Below are 24724 nucleotides of genomic sequence, written 5' to 3'. Positions count from 1 at the left end.
CAGATGTTGCATCTGACAAAGTGGGTTTTTGTCCATGAAAGCTTATGCCCAAATAAATGTTAGTTTTTAAGGCGCCACTCAACTCCTCATTTTTGAGCTTTCACTGGATGTCCATTGACTTTGCAGTTAATATAGAGCATCGCCACCTGGCCAAAACTAAAGACTAACAGGGCTACGCCTCAGAAAAATACTTAACATTTATATAGTGCAAAATGCTTTATAATAATAAAGGATTATTTTCCCTCCTACTAATGCATGTTTTAGTACTGCCAACTCTACACAACCAACATGAGACAATTCTGCTTCACACATCAGCACAACCGTCTACCCGGTTGCGATTCAAGAACGTATTGTTGATGACATAGGAAAGAGAAGAATCACAGCAGTACCTTAGGGAGCCTGTGCCTCTGACAGTGAGAGAAGCCTTGTTCAGACTTACGGACTGTGTGGTATGCCAAAGATACAAAGGCGAAGGAAACCTGCGACAACATGGTGCCAATTTTACAGAGCCACTTTTCTGACAATGACTATGTTTGAAATCTACAACTAACCAGAGGCCAAGTCTATACTGGCAAGATACTGACAGTGCTGGGGGCTGATATACTGCTAACTGTCGAATTAGCGTGCTCTATGTAAACCACTTTGGTGAGAAGCGGAGAGCTTGCTGCACTCTAGCTACAGAGCTGGGATACCACTGTGGACACCATGGCGTAGTTCTGTGTCATGACTGCCTTCCGGCACCCTTCCCGCCAATGCCTGTTCTTGCCTCTCTGGTCAGCTGTTTGAACTCTACAACCAGCTCTTAGATGGCCAACCTACAGACTTGCCCTTTCCGATTTTTGCATGGCAATTCATGGTGTTCTCAGTGCATCTTTCCAGCTGCCATGCCTGCTCCATGCACCAGAAGACCCCCTGCTTGAAGCCATGCTGAGGTGCTGGACTTCATTAATGTTTGGGGGAGAGGAAGCAGTTCGGTCCCAGCTGTGCTCCGGCCATATTCCAGCTGAGCTTCATACCTACGGGCACATCTCAGGATGTACGACCAAAAGGAGCCATGAATAGGATGCATTTGTACAGGTAAGATTTTAGAGTAGATTATCTGTTGCTATTGAGAAGAATTTATTGTACTTGGTTTGTGCATGGTGATTTTTGAGGCGTGAGCCACTGAGGAACTATGCCTGGAGCTGGAGAGTGCGGAGATGTGGGTGATGAAGGCAACCGTGGTACTGGGTGAGGACATGCGGGAGCTGAGGGAGATGCCATGGCCGCCTAGATGACATTTGGAGCAGGTAAGTATCAGGTGTGCCTGGGCCAGTCCAGGGCTACGAGGATAACCTTGGCCTTGTCTGCTCAGATCTTGATGATCACTTGATTGAGAAGAGGTATTGGTGGAAAAGCATAGAGGAGAACTATGCCCCTGTGGATTGTGAATGGCTCCCCTAGGGAACGAGAGCCGATGCCTGCTCGTGAGCAGTACTGTGGGCATTTTTTGTTTATCTGGGGAAAACGCCAGCATTGGAAGATGTGATGCAAAACAGTGGGATTTATTTCCTAGTTGTGGTTGGAAGAGAAGTTTCTGCTCAAAGAGTCCGTTGTTGTGTTGTCTTTGCCTACAAGGTGTGAGGCAATCAAGGTGATATTGTGTGATATGCACCAAGACCAGCGATGGACTGCTTCCTTGCAGAGGGGATATGATCTGGCTCATCCCTGCCTGTTGATGTAAAACATTGCAGGTCTTTACAGACAACCAAGCTGCACAGTAGAATTGGAGATGTTGTCTCAGAAATGCTGGCAAGTACAGAATACCACACGGAGCTTGAGGATATTGATGTGCAGAGTGGTCTCTGCGGGTGACCATCGGGCTTGTATAGTGCAGGTGCCAAGGTGGGCTCTCCAGCCTATTTGGGACGGGTCTGTTGTGATCCTGAAGGAGGGGGCTAGTTTGTGGAAGGGGACCCCAGTGCACGTTTTGTGGATCCAACCACCATTGGAGCGACTTCCTGATGGTGAGTGGCACTGAGAGCAGCTTGAGGCGGCTGTTTCCTTGGTCTGTATACAGGGGGCTGGTCTTGATGACCTTCTGAGGTCCCTTCCAGCTCTATGGTTCTATGATTCTATGACAGTGCTGCGCCAGTGTTGTAGAGGCCTCATGTACAATCTGGCATGAGGCACCACGGTGGTGGCTGCTGCCATGTGGCCTAGGAGCTGGAGACATGTTCTGACAGGTAGTTGGGGAGCTGTGCGGTGCAGTTGGATAAGTTCCTGTATGGCTAGGAATCTGGTGGGGCAGAGATGCAGTGGCAGTGGTGCAATCTAATTGAGCCTCTATGAACTCCAGCACCTGGACTGGTTGGAGTTAGCATTTTGAGAGGTTTATTTGGAGACCTAGGGATCGAAAGATCCATAGCAGCACGGACCGCTTCTTGTCTCCTGAAAGGAGTCGGCTCTTATCAGGCAGTCACCCAGATAAGGGAAGATGGACACTCCCTGCCTGCGCAGATGAGCTATGACTACTGCCAGTACTTTGGAGAATCCCCTCGGTGCAGTGGAGAGGCTGAAGGGGAGTACCATGTACTGGAAGTGTTGTCCCCTCGCAGTGTTTCCTGTGTGCAGGGTGGATAGGCACATGGAAATATGTACCTTGGAGGTCGAAATTTGCTCTGTTGAGGGAATTATCGTGGAGGGGGTAATCATACAGAAGCGTTGGGAAAAGAAATGCCTGAGGCCTCTGAGGTCTAAAATTGACCTCCATCTCCCTGACTTCTTTTCCGTGAAGAAATAGCAGGAATAAAAGCCAGTGTTGCGGTACTAGTGGGGGACATGTTCCACTGCTTTGAAGGAGAGCAGGTGGTCAATCTCTTGGCACAGAATGCTGCTGAGAGAGGGACTGGGTGGGGGGGATGGGGTTTTGGGAGGTATGTAGTACCCATTATTTATGATGTCCAACATCCACTTGTTGGATGTTTTGAGGCACCAATGGTGATAGAAAGGTGTGGATATTGGAGTGCCATGAAGGACGGGAGGGGAGGAACGAGTTTGACGACTCCAGACCTAAACTTCAAAACATTTGTCTAGCATTAGAGGCTGGGACATCGTGGGCTGTTCAGTGGATTGTCACCTCCTGTTCTGGCATTGTTGCTTTCTCTAGTGGAGAAAGCATACTGCCTTTGTGGCTGAGTAAAGAAGGCAGGTCTGTACCTCTGAGTATAGCCCTTATTTTGTTCACATTTCTGCACAAGAACCTGGATGCCCAGCGTGTGAAGAGTGGCTCTGGAATCTTTCAGGGAGTGCAACGAAGTGTTAGTGGACGCCTTGAAAAGCTTTGGGCCCTCAACTCTTGTCTGAACCTCTTTCGGAAAGCCAGATCTATGGAGCCAGGATGCTCTCTTCTTCACTACCACAGATGCAAGGGAATGAGCGGCAGTGTCAGCAGAATCAAGGGAGGCCTGTAAGGCTGTCCTGGCTTTGTGTTAAAAGCCCTCATTTGCGTTAGCTTTAAACTGCTCCCATTTGTATTCTGGCACATACTTAATAAAGGTGGATATCTGTTCGAAAATGTGATGTATTTTGCCAGCATAGCTGTATAACTGGAAATGCATAGCCGGAGTGCAGCAGACGAGTAGGCTTTCCTACCCATGAGATCAAGCCATTTCCACTCTGTCAGGAAGTGGATTTTGGGAAGGTACGTTTGGCTTTCTGGTTGGCAGCATCAGCTACAAGGGAGTTGGCAGGAGGGTGTGTGAAGAGACTCTGCATCCTGAGAGGAGACATAATATTTTCTGTCCACTATTTTACCCACTGGCAATATGGCCACTGGTGTTTGCCACAGGTGTTTAACAAGATCCATGAGGGCAGGGTCCGTGGGTAGCACTAATTTTACTAATGGTGTAGCATGCAGAATGCTGGTGAGTTTATGTTGGGTGTCAAATCTCATTAACGACACAACCTAATGCATCAGCCATCCTCCAAAAAAGGTCCTGAAAAGCCCTGGAATCATCGCCCGCTGAGGGAGGCGGTGGCATGAGGGCATCCTCCAGAGAAGAGCTGGGGTTGGCGGGTGTGATGAGTCATTGGAATCAAAGGGATGATCGGTATCCGTTTGGTTCCCAGACACATTGAGGGAGGTCACCGAAGTGTGTCTTGAGTGAGTTTGATCAGCGTGATGGTATTGTTGCTACTACTGGTGTGTTCTGAGATATGCCACGGATCCCATTATAACCAAGCAGAAGGCATGGGCTCTCACCCTGGTAGCCACTGGCCGGGGTACCACTGAGGCATCATTGGTTGTGGCAGAGGTGTCCTCCTTCTGGGGGAGGAATGCTGGGGTGAGAGAGCATTTGAAAGATACAGCTTCCTCCTCACTACACAGAGGTGCAGGTGTATTATATCTGCTGGAGAGAACCTGGAAAGTGTTGGTGAGGTGTCAGTACCGAAAAGCGGAGTAGTGGGTACGGAGGTAGCCTTTAGTCTGTCCATAGATGTAAAAGAATAAGTGTGAGGCATAGGTAGCAGAGGGCACTGCGGCTGCGAGCCTGTTGCCTTGCCAGGCTGCAGGGAGGGCACACACGCTAGCAGAGTCGAGTGTGGGGCTTTAGTCAACCTGCTATTTTTATCAGAAGCAGAGCATGGGATCTGCACAGGCGGTGCAGTAGCAGTCTTGAGTTTTTGTGCCACCAGGGGCTTAGGCTTGCTAGCCTGTTTCAGCATTGAAGCCAGGTCTTGAGACCCTTGGGGAGCAGTGGGTGATCGCAGCCCTGGCAGGCTCTTGTCTGGAGCCCCCACAGGGGCAGAACTGGCTTGGAATTGTGGGATCGCCCTTTCTTGGGTGAAGGGAATTCCCTGTTAGCATCTGCATGTGTCCTCTTGGATTGTTTAGAGGTTGCAGGGCTTGCAGAAAACCCAAAGGTTAAGTCTGGTCAGATCGCTGTTCGTGCTCTGGCAACCAGGGTACTGTGAAAAAAGCCCTGAGGTTCCAATGTTCCCTGTCAAGCAGTGGAGATAAGCAAATGCCTGTTTGGGAGGGAAAAATATAAGTGGTAGGTATAGGTGGCATCTGCGCACCAGCTGCTGTTTTATACGCCTGAGGTGGGGGAAGGCCTGATGAGGATGGCGGATGAGCTCTTCAGGTGGATGAATAAAAGAATAAACTAGTAAAAACATTAAAAGATTAAAAAGATGGAGGGGCGAGCCCAGACGGGAAATTCCTGCAAGGGGAGAAAGTGGCAGGCAAAAAACCTCCGCTTATTTGCAGTTCCGTGATTTGACGCGAAGAAAAAAAAAATCTCCCCCACCCCTCTTTTGCAGGGTAAAAGATAATGGTTTTAAAGACTAAGTCTGACTAAAACGCAAGAAACAAAGGCTCATAAGCTAATTGAGGAGCTCAATGCAGAGCGCACTGCGGGTTCTGACCGGTGCCGGAGGTGGCAGAGAAGAAACCGAGGGGATCGGGGTTTGCGCATGCGCATTAGCTGCTGGCATGTCAGGATTGCTGTGCATGCACAAACAGCCTAGCTAAAGCACTGCTATACAAATCTTCTGGCCAGGCATGCTGGGACACTAAATCCACAAGGACAGCCTCAAAGAAGAACAGTGGTGTTTAGTTCCCCTTCGTGGTGCCGAGGGAAGCATTTGCTCAGCTAGTCTGTGGTTGTAAGAGCCTGGCATGTTGTGCTGAATGCAAAAATTGCATAGTCTTATAGCCTCTATGCATAATGAATGGAATCTGGCTCCCCCTTGCCTGTTTACACAAAACGTACAGTCGATGTTGTCCATCCTCAAGCGCACATGTTGATTCTGGAGGAGCAAGAGAAAAATGGTGGCAGGTGTTGTGCACAACCTGCAACTCTATGAGACTGATGTGTAGGTGGGACTAATTTGTCATCCAAATGCCTTGTGTCATGAGATTCTGAATGCGGGGTCTCCAACCCACTTAAGAGGCATTGGTTGTTACAATCACTGATGGACTGACAGGTGTGAAGGAGCCACTCCAGAGGAGGTTGGCAGTTGCCTTACAGTGGTGGGCTGGGTGAGTTGTCTGTCCAGCTTGCAGACAGCAGAAGGCCATGCTTGGAGGCAGGGTGTGTGTTGCGTGACAAAAGTGCATGCTGCCATAGGTCCTAGTAGTTGTAGACAGTGATGGTGTCATCTGAGGGCTGGCGTACAGAGTGCATATGAGTGCCTGAATGGCATCGAACCTGTCTGCTGAAAGTGTTGCTTTGGCCACTGTGGAATCGAGACAGGCCCCAATGAACTGACTACATGAAAACATGCATCCTTGAGGTCAAGGGCTGGAACCAGCCCTCCTATTGCAGGGAAGGGATAACGGTAGTCACAGTTGTTATGTGAAAATGCTGTGACTTCACAAACTTGTGTAAGTTGCAGAGATCTAGTAGGGGGTGTCCTCTGCCACTCTTGTTCTGGGTCAGAAAGTATTTATTTAGTATAGGTTTGCCCTTTTCCCCCAGTGTTGAGGGGGGAAGGGTCCCACTGCTCAACTGGAGGAGATGTTGCACTTCTTGACAAAGAAGATATTAATGAGAGGGGACCCAGAAAAGGGGCAGGATAGGAGGGTGGGAAGGGGGCTTGGAAAGGAAGGAGATAGTATAGCCTGAGTGGATAATTTCTAGAACCCAACTACAGGATAGGTTATGGATGCCCAAGTGTTACAGGAGCATAATGGAACCAGAGGTGGTGTTATAGTATCCATTACTGTAGCAGGGAGAAGATTTTCAAAACCCTCGCTCATCTCAAATTTGCTTATTTGGGGCTGGTGGCTGGATCATTGGTCTGGAGGGTTGCCAGTGATGTTGGGATCTCTCTCTCTGTTTTTACTGTTGGCTTATGTTGTACAACTGTTGCATGTATACAGGGTACTGGGGTCACTGATAAGGTTGGTACCAGTGCTGTCTCCTTCTGGTAGCAGGAGTCTGGATACCCAGGGAGCAGAGGGTAGCTCGAAAATCCTTCATGGTATAAAGGGCCTGACTCCTCTTGCTGAAAGTAGTTTTTCCCATCGAAAGGGAGATCTTCAACCGTGGATCTCACAGGAGAATGTGGTCGAAGAAAACCACAAGGCCCTGAGCATTACAACTGCTGCAGCAGTTGAATGTGCCATGGTGTTGGCTATGTCCAATGCTACTTGGAGTGCAGTGGCCCAATTGGCCCAAAACTGAAGTCTTTAGCCTCAGGGATAACCTTGACAAAGTCGAGAATTTTAGCATAATTCCTATGGCTATACTTGGCCAGTAATGCTGAGCTGCTGGAGACACAGAACTGAAGTGTTAACCTTCTCTGTCTGAAGTGCTGCTGTCTACCACATTGGTGTGTAGTTTCCACTACCAACGAGTTAGGAGCTGGGTGCATGAAGAGGAATTCAGATTCTTTGGGGGAGACTTAATACTTTTGCTCCACACATATACAGGTAGGTGTTATGAAGAAATAGTTTGCCACACCATTTTGGCCAGCTCCTTAGTGGCTGGGTTGATGGGGGAGATAGGGATGATGATGCCTGCAAGATGTCAGGAAGCTCACGTTGGGATTCCGATACTTTCTCTAAAGCTATTTTAAGCTCTGCAGCGACTCTCTGAAAAAGATCTTAAAAGTGCAAAAAGTAACGTGTGGATGTCAGAGGCATAATTGCTTTGTCCAGAGAAAAAGAGGAGTTGGTAGGAGGATATACGTGGAGGGTGGGGGAGGGGCAGATTCCTCTGTTAGCCAGTCCTTGAGTGTTCTCTTCCTGGTGTGCAAGTGAAAATACACTTTGGTGTACAGACACCTGTGGCGAAGGTGTAGGATGGTGTGCTGTAGGGCTAGGCTGCCTGGTAGAATCTGTAATGAGCCTCAGGGCCCCCAGTAAGGCATAGAATCGCAGACTCCCAGGACTGGAAGAGATCTCAGGAGTCATCAAGTCCAGCCCCCTGCCCAAATCAGGATCAAACCCAACTACACCATCCCAGACAGGACTGTGTCAAGCCAGGACATAAAAACCTGTAGGGATGGAGATTCCACCACCTTCCTAGGGAACCCAGCCCAGCACTTTACCACCCTCCTAGGGAAATCGTTTTTCTTAATATCCAACTTACACCTCCCCCACTAACTTGAGACCATTGCTCCTTGTTCTGCCATCCATCGCTACAGAGAACAGTCTCTCTCCATACTCTCTGGAACCTCCCCCTTCAGGAAGCTGAAGGCTATCAAATCCCCCCTCATTCTTCTCTTCTGCAGACTAAATAAGCCAAAATCCCTCCACCTCTCCTCGTAGGTAATGTGCTTCAGCCCCCAATCATGTTGGTTGCCCCCCCGCTGGACCCTCTCCAATGTGTCCACATCCTTTCTATAGTAGGGGTCCTAGTACTGAATGCAATACTCCAGGTGTGGCCTCACCAGAGCTGAATAAAAAATAACTTCTCTAGATCTGCTGGAAATGCTCCTCCTAATGCACCCTAATATGCCATTAGCCTTTTAGGTCACTCTGGACGCTATCCTTACCCTACAATGTATCTACCTCTCCTCTAGCTAATGTAATCGAACTTGCTGAGGGTGCAATCCATCCCTTCATCCACGTCATTAATAAAGATGTTGAACAAAATCAACCCTAAAACTGATCCTTGGGGCACACTCCACTTGAAACCAACTGCCAACCAGACAACGAGCCGTTGATCACTACCCACTGGGCCCAACAATCTAGCCAGCTTTCTATCCACGCTACATTCCATTTATCCAATGGGATTGGTCCTGCCTTGGGCAGGGGGCTGGATTGATGACCTTCTGAGGTCTCTTCCAGCTCAATGATTATATGAATTCATGCTTCCTTAACTTGCTGGCAAGAATATTGTGGGAGACTATCAAAAGCCTTGTTAAAGTTAAGGTATATCACATCATCCGACTTCCCCATATCCACAGAGCCAGTTACCTCCTCATAGAAGCTAATCAGATTGGTCAGGCATGACTTGCCCTTCGTGAATCCATGCTGACTATTCCTGATCACTTTCCCCTCTTCCAAGTGCTTCAAAATGGATTCTTTGAGGATTCCCTCCGTGGTTTTGAGTGTTGGCATCCAAGGATGTTGATACTCCAGAGGTTTGTCAATTATATGATGGTAAGCAGTTGGTCTTGGAGGTGGCGAGCAATGTCTACAGGGATAGGGGGTACTGAGGAGAAAAGGTGGCTTGAATCCCTTTGTCATCATCACTGGAGAGCTGTGATGGTGCCAGAAGAGAGGTGCAGTGCCAAGAGTCTTTGAGACATTGGTGCTGAACAAGGGGGACTAGGGTATGGAAGATACTGCTGGATTACTGTGCCACAGAAACGCTCACAGTGCTAATGGTGTCGGTGCAGGTGTGGTAGCCATCTTCAATTGAGGTGGTCAAGTCTGGCGTGGATGAGTTTAGTGCCAATGCCCCCCCTCTGGGTGGTCGGTGCCGAGGTTGAGCCCAGTCGCCGTTTTCTTGGTCAATGCCAAAGCCAAGGCAGGCAGCTTGGCGCCAGAGCAATGACTGCCAGGCACAAAGGATTTCTGAGAGGTGCCAAGAGCATCATAGATGCTGACCTGCAGTGTCTGCAGCACCATTGAGGATTGGTTCGGATAGTTTTTTTGCTGTGTGATCGCCATGAGGCACCAAAGAATATTTTGATGATGTCTTGACTTGTGGAGATGAAGGCACCAAAGCCATTTGATCTCCTGGGTCTGACACTGGTCTAAGGGACTTCTCCAAGGATATGAGCTTAAGCCTCAGATCCCTGTCCTGGCAAGCACTTGCTTTTAGTTTGGTGCAATGAGGGCATTTTGGGGGAACATGCAATTCCCCAAGGCAGACGACGGACTGGGAATGTCCATCAGAAAAAACTAACTGGAACTATGGCTTAAAAACCCAAACCACTGTAAGTAGCTAAAACTTTTTTTGGCCTTTTGCAGAGGCTGTGGAACTCCATCTCAGGCCAGGGACGGCTGAGAAGGAACTGAGGGACACCGGCTGTGCACATGCTAATTCAACTAACAACAGCACAAGCCAGGCGGCGTGCATACACTGCCAGCAACTCTCCAGTCAAGGTGCTGGGATGGCACCAAGACCAAGAGCGAAGCACCACAGGGACACCTCTCGAAGTAGCAGTTGTGACTGACGGTGCCGGGGTGAAAGACCTAGAGCCAGAGGAGGAACTGGCATCTCCAGAGCTTGAAACCGGAAGCTGCTTTGTACCCTTGAAGAGGTGATCCACTTGCAGCCTTTGGATGATGCGCTTGATAAATGGGTTGGGACTCAGGAAGCACTCCAGCAACTTGGCAGGAGCAGGAGGGTTACAGAAAGGAGCCTTTTCAGTTGTGTGATGCTGCTGCCTGCACAGGGGCCGCTAATGCAATCTCTCACGTCTCGGTAATCAGCCTCACAGAGCTCACTGAACGGGTCGTGAAGCTGTGTGCTGGTAAAGCAAACGAGGGGTTTGGCCCCTGGTGGCTGACATTCCCTTGCCACTGTGCTGTCACCAAGGAGAGAGAGCGCAAGGAACCAAAGACAAGCTGCACATGGTCCAGACAGAACCTGCCGTCAAGCAAAAGAGCCTCTGCTTCCTAGCTCACCGTAAGCAGTGAAGTGTCTTCCAGGATGAGCGTAGCCTGTGGAAGAGTGGCCATTACTGCCTCCCCCTGCAGCACTCTTTCCAAGTCATATCTGCCTAAAGTTCATGCACAAATGAAAACCCTGCTCCCTGGCGCGAATGGGAATCCCTGCCCGGCTGCACCAAGTGATTTCCCTGTGACGCCGCAGCAAGAGTCCTTTCCCCTGCCCAGCTGCACCACCCTACTGGTGAACTCACCATTGTGGGGTTCCTGTAACTAGGTATGTGAACGGTGTGAGCATTTCAAAGGGGTCAGGGCAGTGCTCTGTCTAGTGTGAACAATGGGACCTCTGTAACATTGCAATTTTGGCTTGATAGAGCTATCTTCGGAGTGCCGGTCTCAGGTCCTGACACAGGCTGGGCGCTGAGAAGGGCCCAGATGTGCCCAAGAAAGACTAGAGAGGAGTTTTTGCATGATGTCCTGATCACCCTGCTACTGATTAGAAAGAATTGAAGGAGTGGAGGGCCAGCCATAAGAGGGAGTGTAAGGAGAGCATGGAGCAGCTCTAAACATCATGGAGTGGCAAGTGGACACTCTGGAGGCACTACTAGCACTGCACATGGACAGTGCATGACTGCCCCCCCCCCCACAGCCAATACCCCAAAACTGCTTTCCATACACCCCCTCCCATCACTCCCAATGCTATTTGGGCACTACCTTGTCCCCGGGCACACTCCACACCTGCCCACCAGATCTCCACCCTAATGCACTCACTGCCCATCCACATTCAGCTTAGCTCTGAACTGCAGCCTCTCTTGCACAGCACATCAGATGGTGGGGCTGCATATAAACTGTGGCCATAAACCTGTGAAATTCTCTGGACATGCCTCACCTCCTGTACCCATCTCCCTCCTCACCTCACCACTGTACCCATCTCCCACACATTGCAGATGTTTCATTCTTCACGTGTCCTATGTTTACGGTGTTTAAGAAATGTAATTCATGTATTTCAAAGCAATTTTTATTCCATTATATGCAAGCAAGCAAGCATACCCCAGCAAAGCTACAATTACCATAGCACTAAGTGCAGCACACAGAGCACTCAGTAACCCCCTAGCAAACACAGAGGGTACGTCTAAACTACATGCCTCCTTCGACGGAGGCATGTAGATTAGCCAGATCGGCAGAGGGAAATGAAGCCGCGATTAAAATAATCGCGGCTTCATTTAAATTTAAATGGCTGCCCCGCTCTGCCGATCAGCTGTTTGTCGGCAGATCGGGGCAGTCTGGACGCGACGCGCCGACAAAGAAGCCTTTCTTGATCAGCACAGGTAAACCTGGTTTCACGAGGCATACCTGTGCCGATCAAGAAAGGCTTCTTTGTCGGCGCGTCGCGTCCAGACTGCCCCGATCTGCCGACAAACAGCTGATCGGCAGAGCGGGGCAGCCATTTAAATTTAAATGAAGCCGCGATTATTTTAATCACGGCTTTATTTCCCTCTGCCGAACTGGCTAATCTACATGCCTCCGTCTAGACACACCCAGACAGTGCACTCCCATGCACAGCAACAAGTTCTACTGACTTTCAGCATCAAATTGCTGCCTCAAGGCATCCCTGATTCTTAAGGCCCCGCACCATACTCCCAATAGCCCTGATCTCGCGCTGTTCAAACTCGGCCTCCAGGCACTGTGCCTCAGCGGTCCAGGCCTGAATGAAGCATTCACCCTTCCCGTCGCAAATATTATAGAGGATCCAGCACATCGCGAAAACCACAAGGATGTTATCATTGGCCATGTTCAGCTTCCTGTACAAATACCACCAGCAGACCTTCAAAAGGCCAAAAACACGCTCCACTGTCATTTGGCACTTGCTCAGCTTGGTATTTAACAGCTTTGCTCCCTTTGTCTGGCTTCATAAGCCACTGCTCTAAGTGGCAGCCCAGGTCTCCAAGGATCACAGTGTGCATTTCCACTTTCCCCACAGTGATCTTCTGATCTGGGAAGAAAGTCCAACTTGCAGCTTCCTAAACAAGCCAGTGTTCCAAAAGATGTGTGCATCATGCACCTTTCTGGACCAGCCTGTGTTACTGTCTGCAAAACGCCCCTGGTAATCCACAAGCTCCTGCAGAACCATGGAGAAATACCCTTTGCAGTTAATGTACTTGGAAGCTAGGTGGTCTGTTGCCAGAATTGGAATGTACGTGCTATCTATCTCACCAACACAGTTTGGGAAGCTCATCCGTGCAAAGCCATCCACAATTTCATGCACGTTGCCCAGAGTCATGATCTTTCAAAGCAGGATGTGATCGATAGCTTTCACTTGGTCACAATCAGTTTGGAGCGGGAAAGTGGACTGTTGGACTTGTGTTGATGGACATGTGCAGGGCTATCTGGAGTAGCCAGCTTCCACAGTGGGGTCGCCAAGGGCTTCTCTTAGGCATGTGTCCTTGCATCGCAGTGTCTCATGAAAGTGGCTTTCCTCATTCCAAAGTTCTGAAGTCCCTGCTCATCAACCCAGACCCGCATGATATGATCCCAACACAGAGTGTTCGTTTCCCAAGCCCAAAAGGAGCATTCTCCTGCAGTCAGCACCTCCATGAATGACACAAAGTCTAGCATCATACGAATGCTTCATGGGCCCATTATGACTTTGCAGCTACAGGAACAACTCGACTGCCACGTGTGACGCAGTAGTGAGACCTCTCGGCATTTTCATCCACTCCCACAGACCGAGGAGGCAGAGCACATAGCGCCGAAGTCACTGACAGACAGCACCAAATGCAGATTGAAGGGCAGGGGTCACCAGGATGCAAAGTGATGCTCTATGTAGCATTGACACAGGGCCCAGGATGCCCTGCATTTCCCACACACCTCAGCATCAGAAGGGGTGCTCTGTGGAATAGTGCCTAGAATGCATGGCTCTGAAAGGCTCTGCAAGTGTGGTCACACTAGTGCACAGGCAGCTGACAACATGGACACCCAATAGCATTTTCACTGCTATGTCCTGGGAACAGCGCCGTAACTGTCAGCACTTTATCTGCCAACACAGACATGGCCAGAGACTCAGGCTATGTCTACATTACAGAACTTATAGACTGTAGTGAAAAGGCAGCTTATATCGACAAGAGGCGTTTTTGCTGGTGTAGGAATACCACCTCCCCAAGTAATATTAGCTATGCTGACAGAAGCATCTATGGCAGGAGCAATACCAGCATACATTTTGAGCCTCAATGGATATATCTACCCAGCAATTAGACACCTGTGGCTAGTCTGTGCCTGCTGGCTCATGGGGCCCAGGTTACAGTGCTGTTTTACTCAAGTTCTAAGAGTCTGTGAAGTGAGCCCAGAAGTCTACAAGCAGTGAAACAGCCCCACTGAGCCAGCTAGCCCCTAACCTGAGCCAGCTAGCCCCTAACCTGAGCCAGCTAGCCCCTAACCTGAGCCAGCTAGCCCCTAACCTGAGCCAGCTAGCCCCTAACCTGAGCCAGCTAGCATAGGCAAGCGGCGGGTTTTTCTTTGCTTAACAGACATACCCAAAATATAAAAAGAGATGGATTGCCACAAAAAGATGCAGCTCACTTAGCAAAAACATGTGATGTTGCCCTGCAGGAGACACGGGTTAGAGGTTAAGTTGGCAAGTCCTGGGGCTCAAGCTTCCAATAAATTCTAGACTGCCATCTGCAGGGTCTCCATGGAACTCTGGTTAAGCACTTTTGATGCAGTGCTCTCTACTGCACCTCAGGACTGGGAAAGGTCCCTGAACAAGACAACGACTGGATTTTGGGAAATTGCAGCGCCATATGGAGAAAGATAGCCAAGGATGCCTCTAATCAAATGGCTGGGGGTGAGACCACACCACCAAAAGAAGTGACAGTGTCAACAAGTAGGAGACAGACCTGCATCTACTTGCTCTCGATTCCAACTACACCCAAAAATGCATTCTGAACTCAAACAGAGTGCCACACAGGGGTCCAGAGTTCTCCCTGGAACCTTGGCTACCTTATGTCCTCCTCTATCTTTGCCTGAGCTTCAAGATCAAAAGGGTCAGCTGAAAACAGACGTATTCTCTCCTGCTCCCGCCGGGCTCGATCCTGCTGCTGTTCCACCAGCACCTTGGTAAATTTCTCTGCAGTAAGGAAAACAAATGCTATAGTTAGATACACAAACACCCTTTGCTGGAAATTACCCTTACAAATTAAATGCCATTGAACGTATAGCAAAACAGTGTATTTAAAGATGTTGGCTCCCATTCAAAGGTAAAGTGATCAGTGCAATCAGCGGTAGGGTCTATCTCAGGGCTGCCCAAAAGGTCAGTCAACACAGAATTCATTGGCTTGGACACACACTCCCTCAAGATTCCCCTCCTGCCTACTATCTCAGTGGGCTGAACTCATGCCCAACAGCCTATGTAGACAACTGAGTTGTCTCAGGTTCTGTTTCTCTACATTTATTTTTCCATTGTCTGCACATAAGTTTAATGTGCAGAGACACCATGACATTTAAAACTAAGAGTTACTGTTAAAGAATATTTTCATTGCTTTATTGCAGCAAGGTCTTACCCAATGATACCATGCAAGAACATCTCCAAAACCAGCAAGCTATACACAGAACAAGAGTTAGAAATTCAGAAATTATGTTCAAGCTTGTAGTCTAAATTATTCATTCATACATAGAACAACCTTTAGCCAAACTTTTTTTTCCAGTTAGATGAGACTGACATCACAATAACCAGAATACATTTATCACCCACAAATCTCAAAGTGCTGTACAAAAAAGGATGTCACTACCCCTTCTCATTTTAACAAGAGGAAACAGAGGAAAAGGCCAGTCAGTTTACTCAATGTCACAGTAAGTCAGTGGCACAGCCAGGAATGTAATATAGTTTTCCTAAAGTTCTGGTGTGGTACTCTGTCCATTAACCATGTTGCCAACAAAACCAGACCTTCCACCAAAAAGACAGCAGCAGAACTCACTGGGTATAGATTCATTTTGCATCTGAATAAAGTCAAAATTCTATGACACTGCAGGCACTAACCAAGTTTTATTTTAAAACCAGTTAACATAGGCCAAGATTCACAAATCTGAATTCTTACAGTTAAAGATGTCTAAGTCTACACTCAATGGGAGCGAAGAAGTAGTCACTTTTGAAAAAAAATTAGACCACATATTTAGGCGCACAACTTTTAGATACTAAGGATCAAACATTTCAGCCATGGTTTTAATGGTTACACAAAATAAAATATATTCCTATCACCATTTGGAGTCAGGAATCAAAACAGTTCTATGTCCCCTGTGGCTACTGCTTTCACTTTAGGAAATGCAGCTGTTCCAAATACACCTTGAAAACTTATTTCCTTTTCACAGAATAATTTTTATTTCTATGGCTCCATGCTCTGCATAGCTGGTGCTTTCTGATGTACTATAATGCATCTAACACAATGACATGGGATGTGTGCCCAAAGAGCAGATGGCACATCTGGATAAGCCACACCTCTGAATGCACTGCACTGTAACTGATTTTGAATTATGGGAACTTACTGCACTGTAAACAAGGAGCAGAGGAGCTAGTCCTGGCCTCTGTAGTTGGTGCTCTGCACCCAACACACTGAGGGTCTTTGTTCCATCAAGGGCAGTAATATCTAGAAGCAGCGCTCTTGTCGTAGGATGGGGAGGAAGAACGCTACATATGGCTCCACAAGAAGCTTTCTGATACAGGACACACACTGCTAGACTCAAGAGTGGCCCAAAGACAGACGCTTTAAGAAAAGATAAGGACTGTGTGTTTCTGTAATATGGCAAAAAGCATTGTATATTACTGCGCTCCCCCTCTTTGTAACTGTCAATATTGATGAAACCAATACAGAGAATTAAAAAACAAACAAACAAACAAAACAGCTCTCTCCTCTAGCCTTTTTGTACTGGAAGAAATCACCAGCTTGCAGTCTTTGATGAGGAGAAAAATTGGGGGAGGCTATTCTCTAGAATGCCATTTCCCTCCATCATCTTTCCCAAACTTCCACACTAGTAAACAAGATCCTGATAAGCAGTTTCCCGCAAATGGATCTCTCTAGTAAGTGTTTATAACCATGCATTTTAATGCTTCCACATGCTCTGTTTTCATACTAAATGAGCTTGATACTATTCCAAAAACTAACAAAATAAAGCTCTACTAAGACAAGGCATGGGTAGCAAAGAACTGAGCAGAGCACCATTGAGTCTGCCAAGAGCACCATTACCTTAGACAGCATCCAGAAAGATTTTAACAATTTGTTTCTAAAAAAAGCCAAAAATATTTTAAAGAAGTTTAAGAAACCCTTCAAAACAAATTGCAAAAAACACTTTTTAATGGTCCGCAAGGCAGATTAGACGCCTTCCAGTGAGATACAAAAACTGTCATTTAGGGTTTTTTAGGTCCATATCTGTAGTGACCAAATAGGAGTATCTTTCAGGCTTTTGCAAATGAGGTAGGATGGGATTTAAAACGAGCTATCATAGAAAGCTAAGAGTTGCAGTTGGGAGGAATCTTATTACAGAGGCCAGATACAGAACTGGTCCTAAAAACTGAATTCACTGATGTGTTCCCTCCAAGAAAGAGGACAAGGCACATCAGCAGAGTCCCATGAAGGCAGCATGTAATGTTGTTAACTAGTGCTGTACTGGTTTCATGAACAGGGAATTTATCTCCAATGCTGACAGCACAAAACTCATTGTGAACAACACTACTGACTAAAGCGACAAGGAGTCCTGTGGCACCTTATAGACTAACTGATGTATTGGAGCATAAGCTTTCGTGGGCAAAGACCCATTTCATCAGATGCCTTTAGTGGAAATTTCTAGAGGCAGGTATAAATATGCAGGCTAGAGATAACGAGGTTAATTCAGTCAGGGAGGGTGAGGCCCACTTCTAGCAGCTGATGTGGAGGTGTGAACGCCAAGAGAGGAGAAACTGCTTTTGTACTTGGCTAGCCATTTATAACTGCCTCTGGAAATTTCCACTACATGCATCTGAAAGTGGGTCTTTGCCCATGAAAGCTTATGCTCCAATACATCTATTAGTCTATAAGGTGCCACAGGACTCCTTGTCACTTTTGCAGATCCAGACTAACACGGCTACCCTACTCCTCTGATACTACTAACTAAAACACCCATGAGTATTTTTTACTAAAATTCAGCACAGTTAGAAGTTACATGTAACAGCCTCACACAAAGCAAGAACCAATCGCCTCCAAATCCCAATTTACCAAGGTCTCCACTGAGCAATGCCTCAGCCAGGGGGGGATTACGCTCTTTCAGCAGGGACAGCTCATGGGGATTGGCAAGCAACATGTCCCGTAACAGTGCTGGATTGTCCAAGCCCTGAGGGGCTGAGGATGTATCCGGAGGTGATGGGTGAGGACCTTGTGCTGGTTGCTGCTGCTGCTGCTGCTGCTGCTGCTGCTGCTGCTGCGCTGACGTCCCAGGCACTGTAATGCTGCTGAAGTCTATCCGGGGCAGACCTTATGGAAAAACGAGTTAACAATTTGACCATTTCATTCTCAGGTGCTGTGGACAATGAAATCAAAAGCTGAGGAATGGCTGAACACGCTACATTACATTTATGTAACAATTCATGTTTGAGCTCCACCGTGTCACCAACATACATAGATTAAACTTAAAAAACAAACAGTCTAGTAGCACCTTAAAGACTAACAAAACATGTAGATGGGATCGTGACCTTTCATGGGCACAGCCCACTTCTGCAGGTTATATAGGTTAGTGGGTTAGGAATACTATTACATATTTATTTACCTGATCTACTAAAATATCTTTCCCAGGAAAATGAGTCACTCATGTAATCTCATCCAACTCCATTTTTCAACGCTGAAGCCTCCAATCTTCTAGCAGAGATAGAGCTGGTACCTGAACAGCCATTTCCCTGCAGCGCATATTTTCTTCTATAAAGGATATGATTACAACTGGAATTCTTAGAACTAAGAATTATAAGGAGGAAGAGTAGGAGAAGCAGGACTCCAATTTAGGGGTGTAAACGACTAGTCGACACTAGCTAATTACTCATTCCCCCCACTTTGCTGCCTCTATCACAAAGGGGCAGCAAGACGGGGGAGAGAGGTGAGGGTGCTGGGTGTGGAGCTGGGTTAAAAGCCGGTCCCCTCCAGCAGCTCCGTGTGAGGGGGGGAGGGGCTCAGCGGTGGTGTTCCAACTTTGAAACATACAAGAATCCTGGCTGGGGCTCTTGTATATTTCAAAGTGAAAGCACCACAAGAAGCCTGGGGCCAGCAGGGACTCTTGTACATTTCAAGGTGGGAACTCCACGTGGAGCCCTGGGCCAATGGGGAGTCCCCCCCGCTAACCCCAGGTTCCATGCAACATTTCAATCTTTGAAATGCACAAGAGTTCCTGCTGGGGCTCTTGTACATTTCAAAGGCAGAACATCGTGCTAGCCCCAACTCCAATTCCTTACTATGGCATTTGAGGATCCTTTTGAACATATATTGCAACATGGGTTTGCTAAGATTCAGCTTCTCTGTGCATTAGTCACAGCCTTGTAATGTATAGAAGCAGCACACACTGCATATTATTGCACTGTTTACTGAACAGAGAACAGAAAGCCTTATCAAAATCCACATGCATTCACAGAAGTTGCTTTTCTGAACAAATTACATTGGTCACTTTTCTCCTACCAAACTACAAAGTAAATCATGCCTACCCAAGGACTAAATCACCATCGCAAGAAATAGATTCTTTACTTAACTAAAGAAAAAGCTCAACCCAAAACAAGAATAGTTTTGCCTTATAACGGTGGCTATTGTAAAGTTGGATGAAATGCATTATACACTATAGACCAGAGTTAGAGATATAATTTGGGTTCCTGGCTAGCCAATAATCTGACCAGTAAGTTTCTAGGTTTGTCCTCCACTCTGACCACAGAAGTTGAGAGCTTAAGAGCTCTATGTTTGGAAGCAGGTCTCAGAAATTGCATGCATTCTTACACTGTGGGTAGTACCAAATCAAAGCAAGTTTCATTATGATAGGCATTACATTGTCCAAGGCGAGGACTCCATAAGCTGACAATCACCTCGGATGGTAGCATAAATGTAGCCTGAATATACAACTGGAATTACCTAGTATACCCCCCTAGTCACACGCCCTCCTGAAGACCCTGAGGACCAGCCTTACTCTGCTGGTGGAGTGAGGGTCTCAGTGAAAGGTAACAGAATATTATAGCCGAGGAAATGTAAAAGAACAGACTTAAGAGAGTACTGGTACTGTAAAGGAAAACTAAAGGAGGGAGTTTGAGGAAGAAAGTCCTGCTGCACACCAACTGCCATGAGGTCTTATAGGTCTTCTTACATCAACTGTAGCCGAACTCCTCAAGGCCAAAACAGATTCCCGCACCCTAAGATTTCTGAGTGCGCACACACTCAACTGGATAATCCAATTGGGCATCCTTTGAATATGTATGAAATATCACTCTGTGCCCTCGTGGATAGACTCCTAAAGTGGGAAAAATAAGAACTTGTGGCCAAATTACCAAGAAATACCACAAGTCACTCACTACCCCTGCTTTCTTGGTAAAGCAGGATGTTCTGACTGGCAGGTCATTGTATTTTGGGACTTTTGGATACCACATGAGATAATGACTCATTCTATGTCAACATACTGGCCTTTTGTGTTTTGACCTCTGGCTGGAAATTTCCATACACTATTATAGAAATGGGCAATAATTTTTGGTGGGGGGCCACTACAAGATTTTGGAAAGTGATCAAGGGCTGCGCTTTCCTGTGGAGGAGGTATGGGGTCGGAGACAGAGGTTGGGTGCAGAAGGGGCATGGGGTAAGAGACTGGGGTGCAAAAGATGGTGTGAGGTCTGAGAGGGAGTTTGGGGGAAGGAGCGGGTTGTGACCTGGGTGGGGGAGATTGGGGTGTAGGGTCCGGGAGGGAGTATGGGTGCAGGAATGGATTCTGGCCTGGGGGAGGGATGTAGGAAAAGGTACAGGGTCTGGGAGGGACTTGTGACCTGGGGCAGGGGAGTGCAGAGGTTTGGGAGGGTAACCTGGGGAAGGGAGTTGGGATGCAGGAGGGGCTGAGATGCCAGATGCAAGCTGGGAGGCACTTACCTAAGTGTTTCCAGGCCAGCATCCCTACAGCACCCCCAAGGCAGGCTAGGATCCCTGCCTGCTGCAGCCCCAGATCTCTTTAAACTGCAGGCTACTCCCTCTACATGGCTCTCAGCTCTGGAGGGAGAAGAGGATTGTGTTGCCCCCATCCCCCAGGCCAATCTCTCAGATCCTACTGGCTGGTTGTTTACAGCCAATAGGAGCTGAGATTTTGGCTGGGGTCAATTCCTATAGGCTGGAAGCAACCAGCCAATATGAGCTGAGTATTGGGCTGGGGATGGGGAGATCACATGAAGACAGAGAGAGAGCAGAGAGTGACGTGGACTGTGCTTTAAACCACAGCAGCTGTGTGCAAGATGGTCAGTAGGCCCCATCTGGTGGCTTGGAAGGCCGGATCCGGGTCCGTGTCCCTGGATGCATTTTGCCCAGCCCTACACTATTATTGAACTATAAGGTTTAGGAAAGTATATAGGTTTACAGGTTACAACACAAACACAAATTGTATCTTGGTACATTTATTAATTTATTTGTTCCAGACCAATTCCACAAGCCAAATACACAGGGAAGGACTGGGACTACAATTCATTCACAAGTCTGATACTCATGCTAATGGATTAAATGAAGATACGGGATGGCTGGGACATTATCAACCTACCAAACAATGAAGGTGCCAATGATTCTTTGTCTATATAGTATCTGGTGTTAGTACTCTTCTTCTCTATTGCCTACTAATAGTTCTTATCTGCCTCTTTAGACTATTCAGTCTTTAGGTGCTTACAGACTATTTGTTTTTCCTGTTACATTTCAGCTCTGCTTTCCCCTTGAAATTTTTATACCCACTACCTCTTTTTGTCTCTCCCTTCCCTCCCCCATTTTTTTCCTTCTCCTCCTCCTCTCCCCCCTTCTCCCCTATTTATTTTAGTTCTGGACATCCAACACTCTGGTCATCTGAAGTGGGCTGTGCCCACAAAAGCTCATGATACCACCTATATGTTTTGTTAGTCTTTAAAGTGCTACAATACTATTTGTTGTTTTTTAAGTATATTTATTAATGCAAGGGATGTTGCCGTGTAGTCGAGTACAAGATTAACTACAAGCCTTGGGGAGCAAAAGCTTACTGGTTAATGCTATAGACTACACACATTGCCCCCCCCGCCAGTACATTTTTTAGCAGGCTGGCCAGCAGCTTGGCTCAGTCCTGGCTTGTGCCAGGTCCAGGACATACCTCTGCTGCAGCTTTGCATTTAAAGTGTACTAGGAGCCAGGCGATCAGGCAGCCTGGCTCATACTGGGTCTGGGAACTCAACCCCCCTCCCTCCCAGACAGGGGCTGCTGCCACCCCGTGCTGTCTGTCTTTGTATCAGAGGCAGCAGAATGGGGCAACAGGCAGCCAGTCCATGAAGGGAGTCTGCCCCAATGTTGTGTGTGATTACATGACTATTCAATCAATTGTTATCTAAAATCCCTAATTAATGCTCCAATTTTCTGCCAAGTATATTTTAATCGACACGTTATAATTCCCTGAAAAAGCAGGAGTTTTAAATTTAACGCATAGCAGGCCCTTGATAGGACAACATTAGCAGGTACAACAGTTAACTTACACACACTTCTACAGAGCATTAAGAAATTAACTAGACACCATGTAAATGGACATCTGGATACAGCAACAGGGGTTGTCCCCGTGAGTTAGCCTGAAGAGTTTCTCACCTGGAAACTGTACTGGCTCCGCATTCTCTTTTTGCCGTAAGATGACCACATCTCCATCTTTCAAGCCATATGAGGCTAATGATCTGTGGTTGTCAGTTAAAGGCCTCTCTGCATAGACAATCTGTGTATGTATGTATTATGAGAGAGAGAAGAGAGTGAGTGTTATTGGAAACAAGCTTATGCAAGCAGGAAGTGGACTGACAGCAAGACCTCAAATAATTATTTTACTTAGAGAAACATTACATTTGAGTCACTATAAATTTCAAGATGAACCCAAAAGAATTACTAGTAACTGTGCAGTTCTTATCAGACTGCTGCAACTCAAGGGCCTTGTGAACCAAGCAGATAGATCGCAAGCTGTAAGTACTCACTTCTCTACAGAAAATTAATCTTATGGGAAACCAACATGGTTTCACAGTACACGGCATTTCTGAAAAGGATTGGTTAAGGAATAAAAAGAATGGATGATTTTTCAGCAATTTTGGTTGGAGTGATGAATGGGAGTACGGGTGGGATAATACCAGTTTCTGAACATTCTAGCCATTCCGCTAGCTAAAGTCTTTACTCAGTAGTGTTAACTCCTTAAATCTAACCTTCATTGCCTTGCTAGTAAGAGTTAAAACCATAGACAGTAAGTCCTGGAGAGTCCCCAGGAATCCTCAGGGAAACAGGAAATAAGTTGGCAGGAGGCCAGGGGAGCCAATGAAAACAGAGTAGTAGCTTCTGAACTGGAAGCAGTAGCGCTTCCTGTTCCTGCGTGCCAAGAGTACCCATCTTTCTAAGAGCTCTACAGCAATAGTTCCCTACCGTTTTTTATCCCGGGGACTGGCACACCCATTCATAAACATTTAGCGGACCAGCAACATTTTATTTGCATATTCAAATGAGAAAATAATGAATACAGGCAGTCCCCGACTTACGCGGATCCGACTTATGTCGGATACGCACTTACGAAAGGGGCTTTTCTCGCCCCGGAGCTCACAGGCGGCGGGTCGCCACCCGTGTCCTCTGGGGTGAGAAAAGCTTCTTCCGGTCTCCCTGGTCTGCTGGGGGGTCCAGCAAAGCCGCTGGACCCCCCCAGCAGACCAGGGGGACAGGAGCAAAGTCGCCGCTTGGGCGGCTTTGCTCCCGGGCAAACGAGCAAAGCCGCCCAGGCAGCGGCTTCGCTCTAGTGTCCCTGGTCTGCTGGGGGGGTCCAGCGGCTTTGCTGGAGCCCCCCAGCAGACCAGGGGGACAGGAGCAAAGCCGCGGAGCACGCCTGCAGCGGGACAGCCCAGGCGCGCTTGGGCTGTCCCGCTGTGGGCGTGCTCCGCGGCTTTGCTCCCCGTCTCCCTGGTCTGACCAGCAGACCAGGGAGATGGGGAGCAAAGCCTCGGAGCAAGCCAGCAGTGGGACAGCCGCGGCGCGCCTGGACTGTCCTGCTGCCTGCGTGCTCTGTGGCTTTGCTCCGCGTCTCCCAGGTCAGCAGACCAGGGAGACGGAGCAAAGCCGTGGAGGACTTGGGCAGTCCCGCCACCCCCGTCTCCCTGGTCTGCTGGGGGGGGGGGGGAGAGGGCGCAGCTATTGCCCCGCCCCCCTCCCCCCTCCAGCAGACCAGGCTTTTCTTGCCTATCCCTGGGGTAGAGCAGCTGGGGGCTGCCGGGTTGGTCCCGCAGCGCCGCTCCGGACCAACCCGGCAGCACCCCAGCTGCTCTGCCCCAGGTGTCCTGATTCAGCCGCTGCTGGTCAGTTTCAGCAGCGGCTGAATCAGGACGCCTGGGGCACAGCAGCTGGGGTGCTGCTGGGTTGCTCCAGTAGCGCCGAGGAGCCGCGCTACTGGAGCAACCCAGCAGCACCCCAGCTGCTCTGCCCCAGGCGTCCCCAAGTCAGCCGCTGCTGAAACTGACCAGCGGCTGACTACAGGAAGCCCGAGGCAGAGTTGCTCTGCCCCAGGCTTCCTGGAATCAGCCGCTGATCAGTTTCAGCAGAAGCTGACTTGGGGACGCCTGGGTTTCTTAAGTTGAATCTGTATGTAAGTCAAAACTGGCATCCAGCTTCAGCCACAGTTGAAACTGATCAGTTTCAGCAGCGGCTGACGCCAGTTCCGACTTACATACAGATTCAACTTAAGAACAAACCTACAGTCCCTATCTTGTACATAACCCGGGGACTGCCTGTATTCAAAAACGCAAATAAAATGTTACCAGGCTGCCAAAAGTTTGTGAGTGTGTTTGCTAGTCCCCGGTATAAAAAGTCCTGGCCCCCAGAGCCAGCCCTAACCACTAGAGCCCCTCACCCCTACATAGGGTTGGCCAGGTGTCCAGTTCTGAACCAGACAGACCAGTATTTGAGCTTTCTGTTCAGGAAA

General features: G+C 48.1%; 1 protein-coding gene across 4 annotated transcripts in view; it reads right to left on the bottom strand.

Moving 5' to 3' along the window:
- The window catches only part of DDI2 (DDI proteasomal shuttling factor 2), a 56592-nt gene that overhangs the window by 20120 nt on the left and 11748 nt on the right, over positions 1–24724 (bottom strand). For all 4 annotated transcript variants that reach the window (XM_075906337.1, XM_075906336.1, XM_075906338.1 and 1 more), the window contains 3 exons: positions 22378–22498; positions 17794–18048; positions 14552–14678 (listed from right to left, as the gene is read on the bottom strand). In XM_075906337.1, coding sequence (XP_075762452.1) covers positions 14552–14678; positions 17794–18048; positions 22378–22498 — 503 coding nt within the window. The remainder of the gene's footprint in view (positions 1–14551; positions 14679–17793; positions 18049–22377; positions 22499–24724) is intronic.

Source organism: Pelodiscus sinensis, chromosome 23 (genome assembly GCF_049634645.1).
Source record: "Pelodiscus sinensis isolate JC-2024 chromosome 23, ASM4963464v1, whole genome shotgun sequence".
NCBI classification, from domain to species: Eukaryota; Metazoa; Chordata; order Testudines; family Trionychidae; genus Pelodiscus; species Pelodiscus sinensis.
Note: the sequence above shows the minus strand (reverse complement) of the source record. Positions and strands in the feature narration are given on the sequence as shown.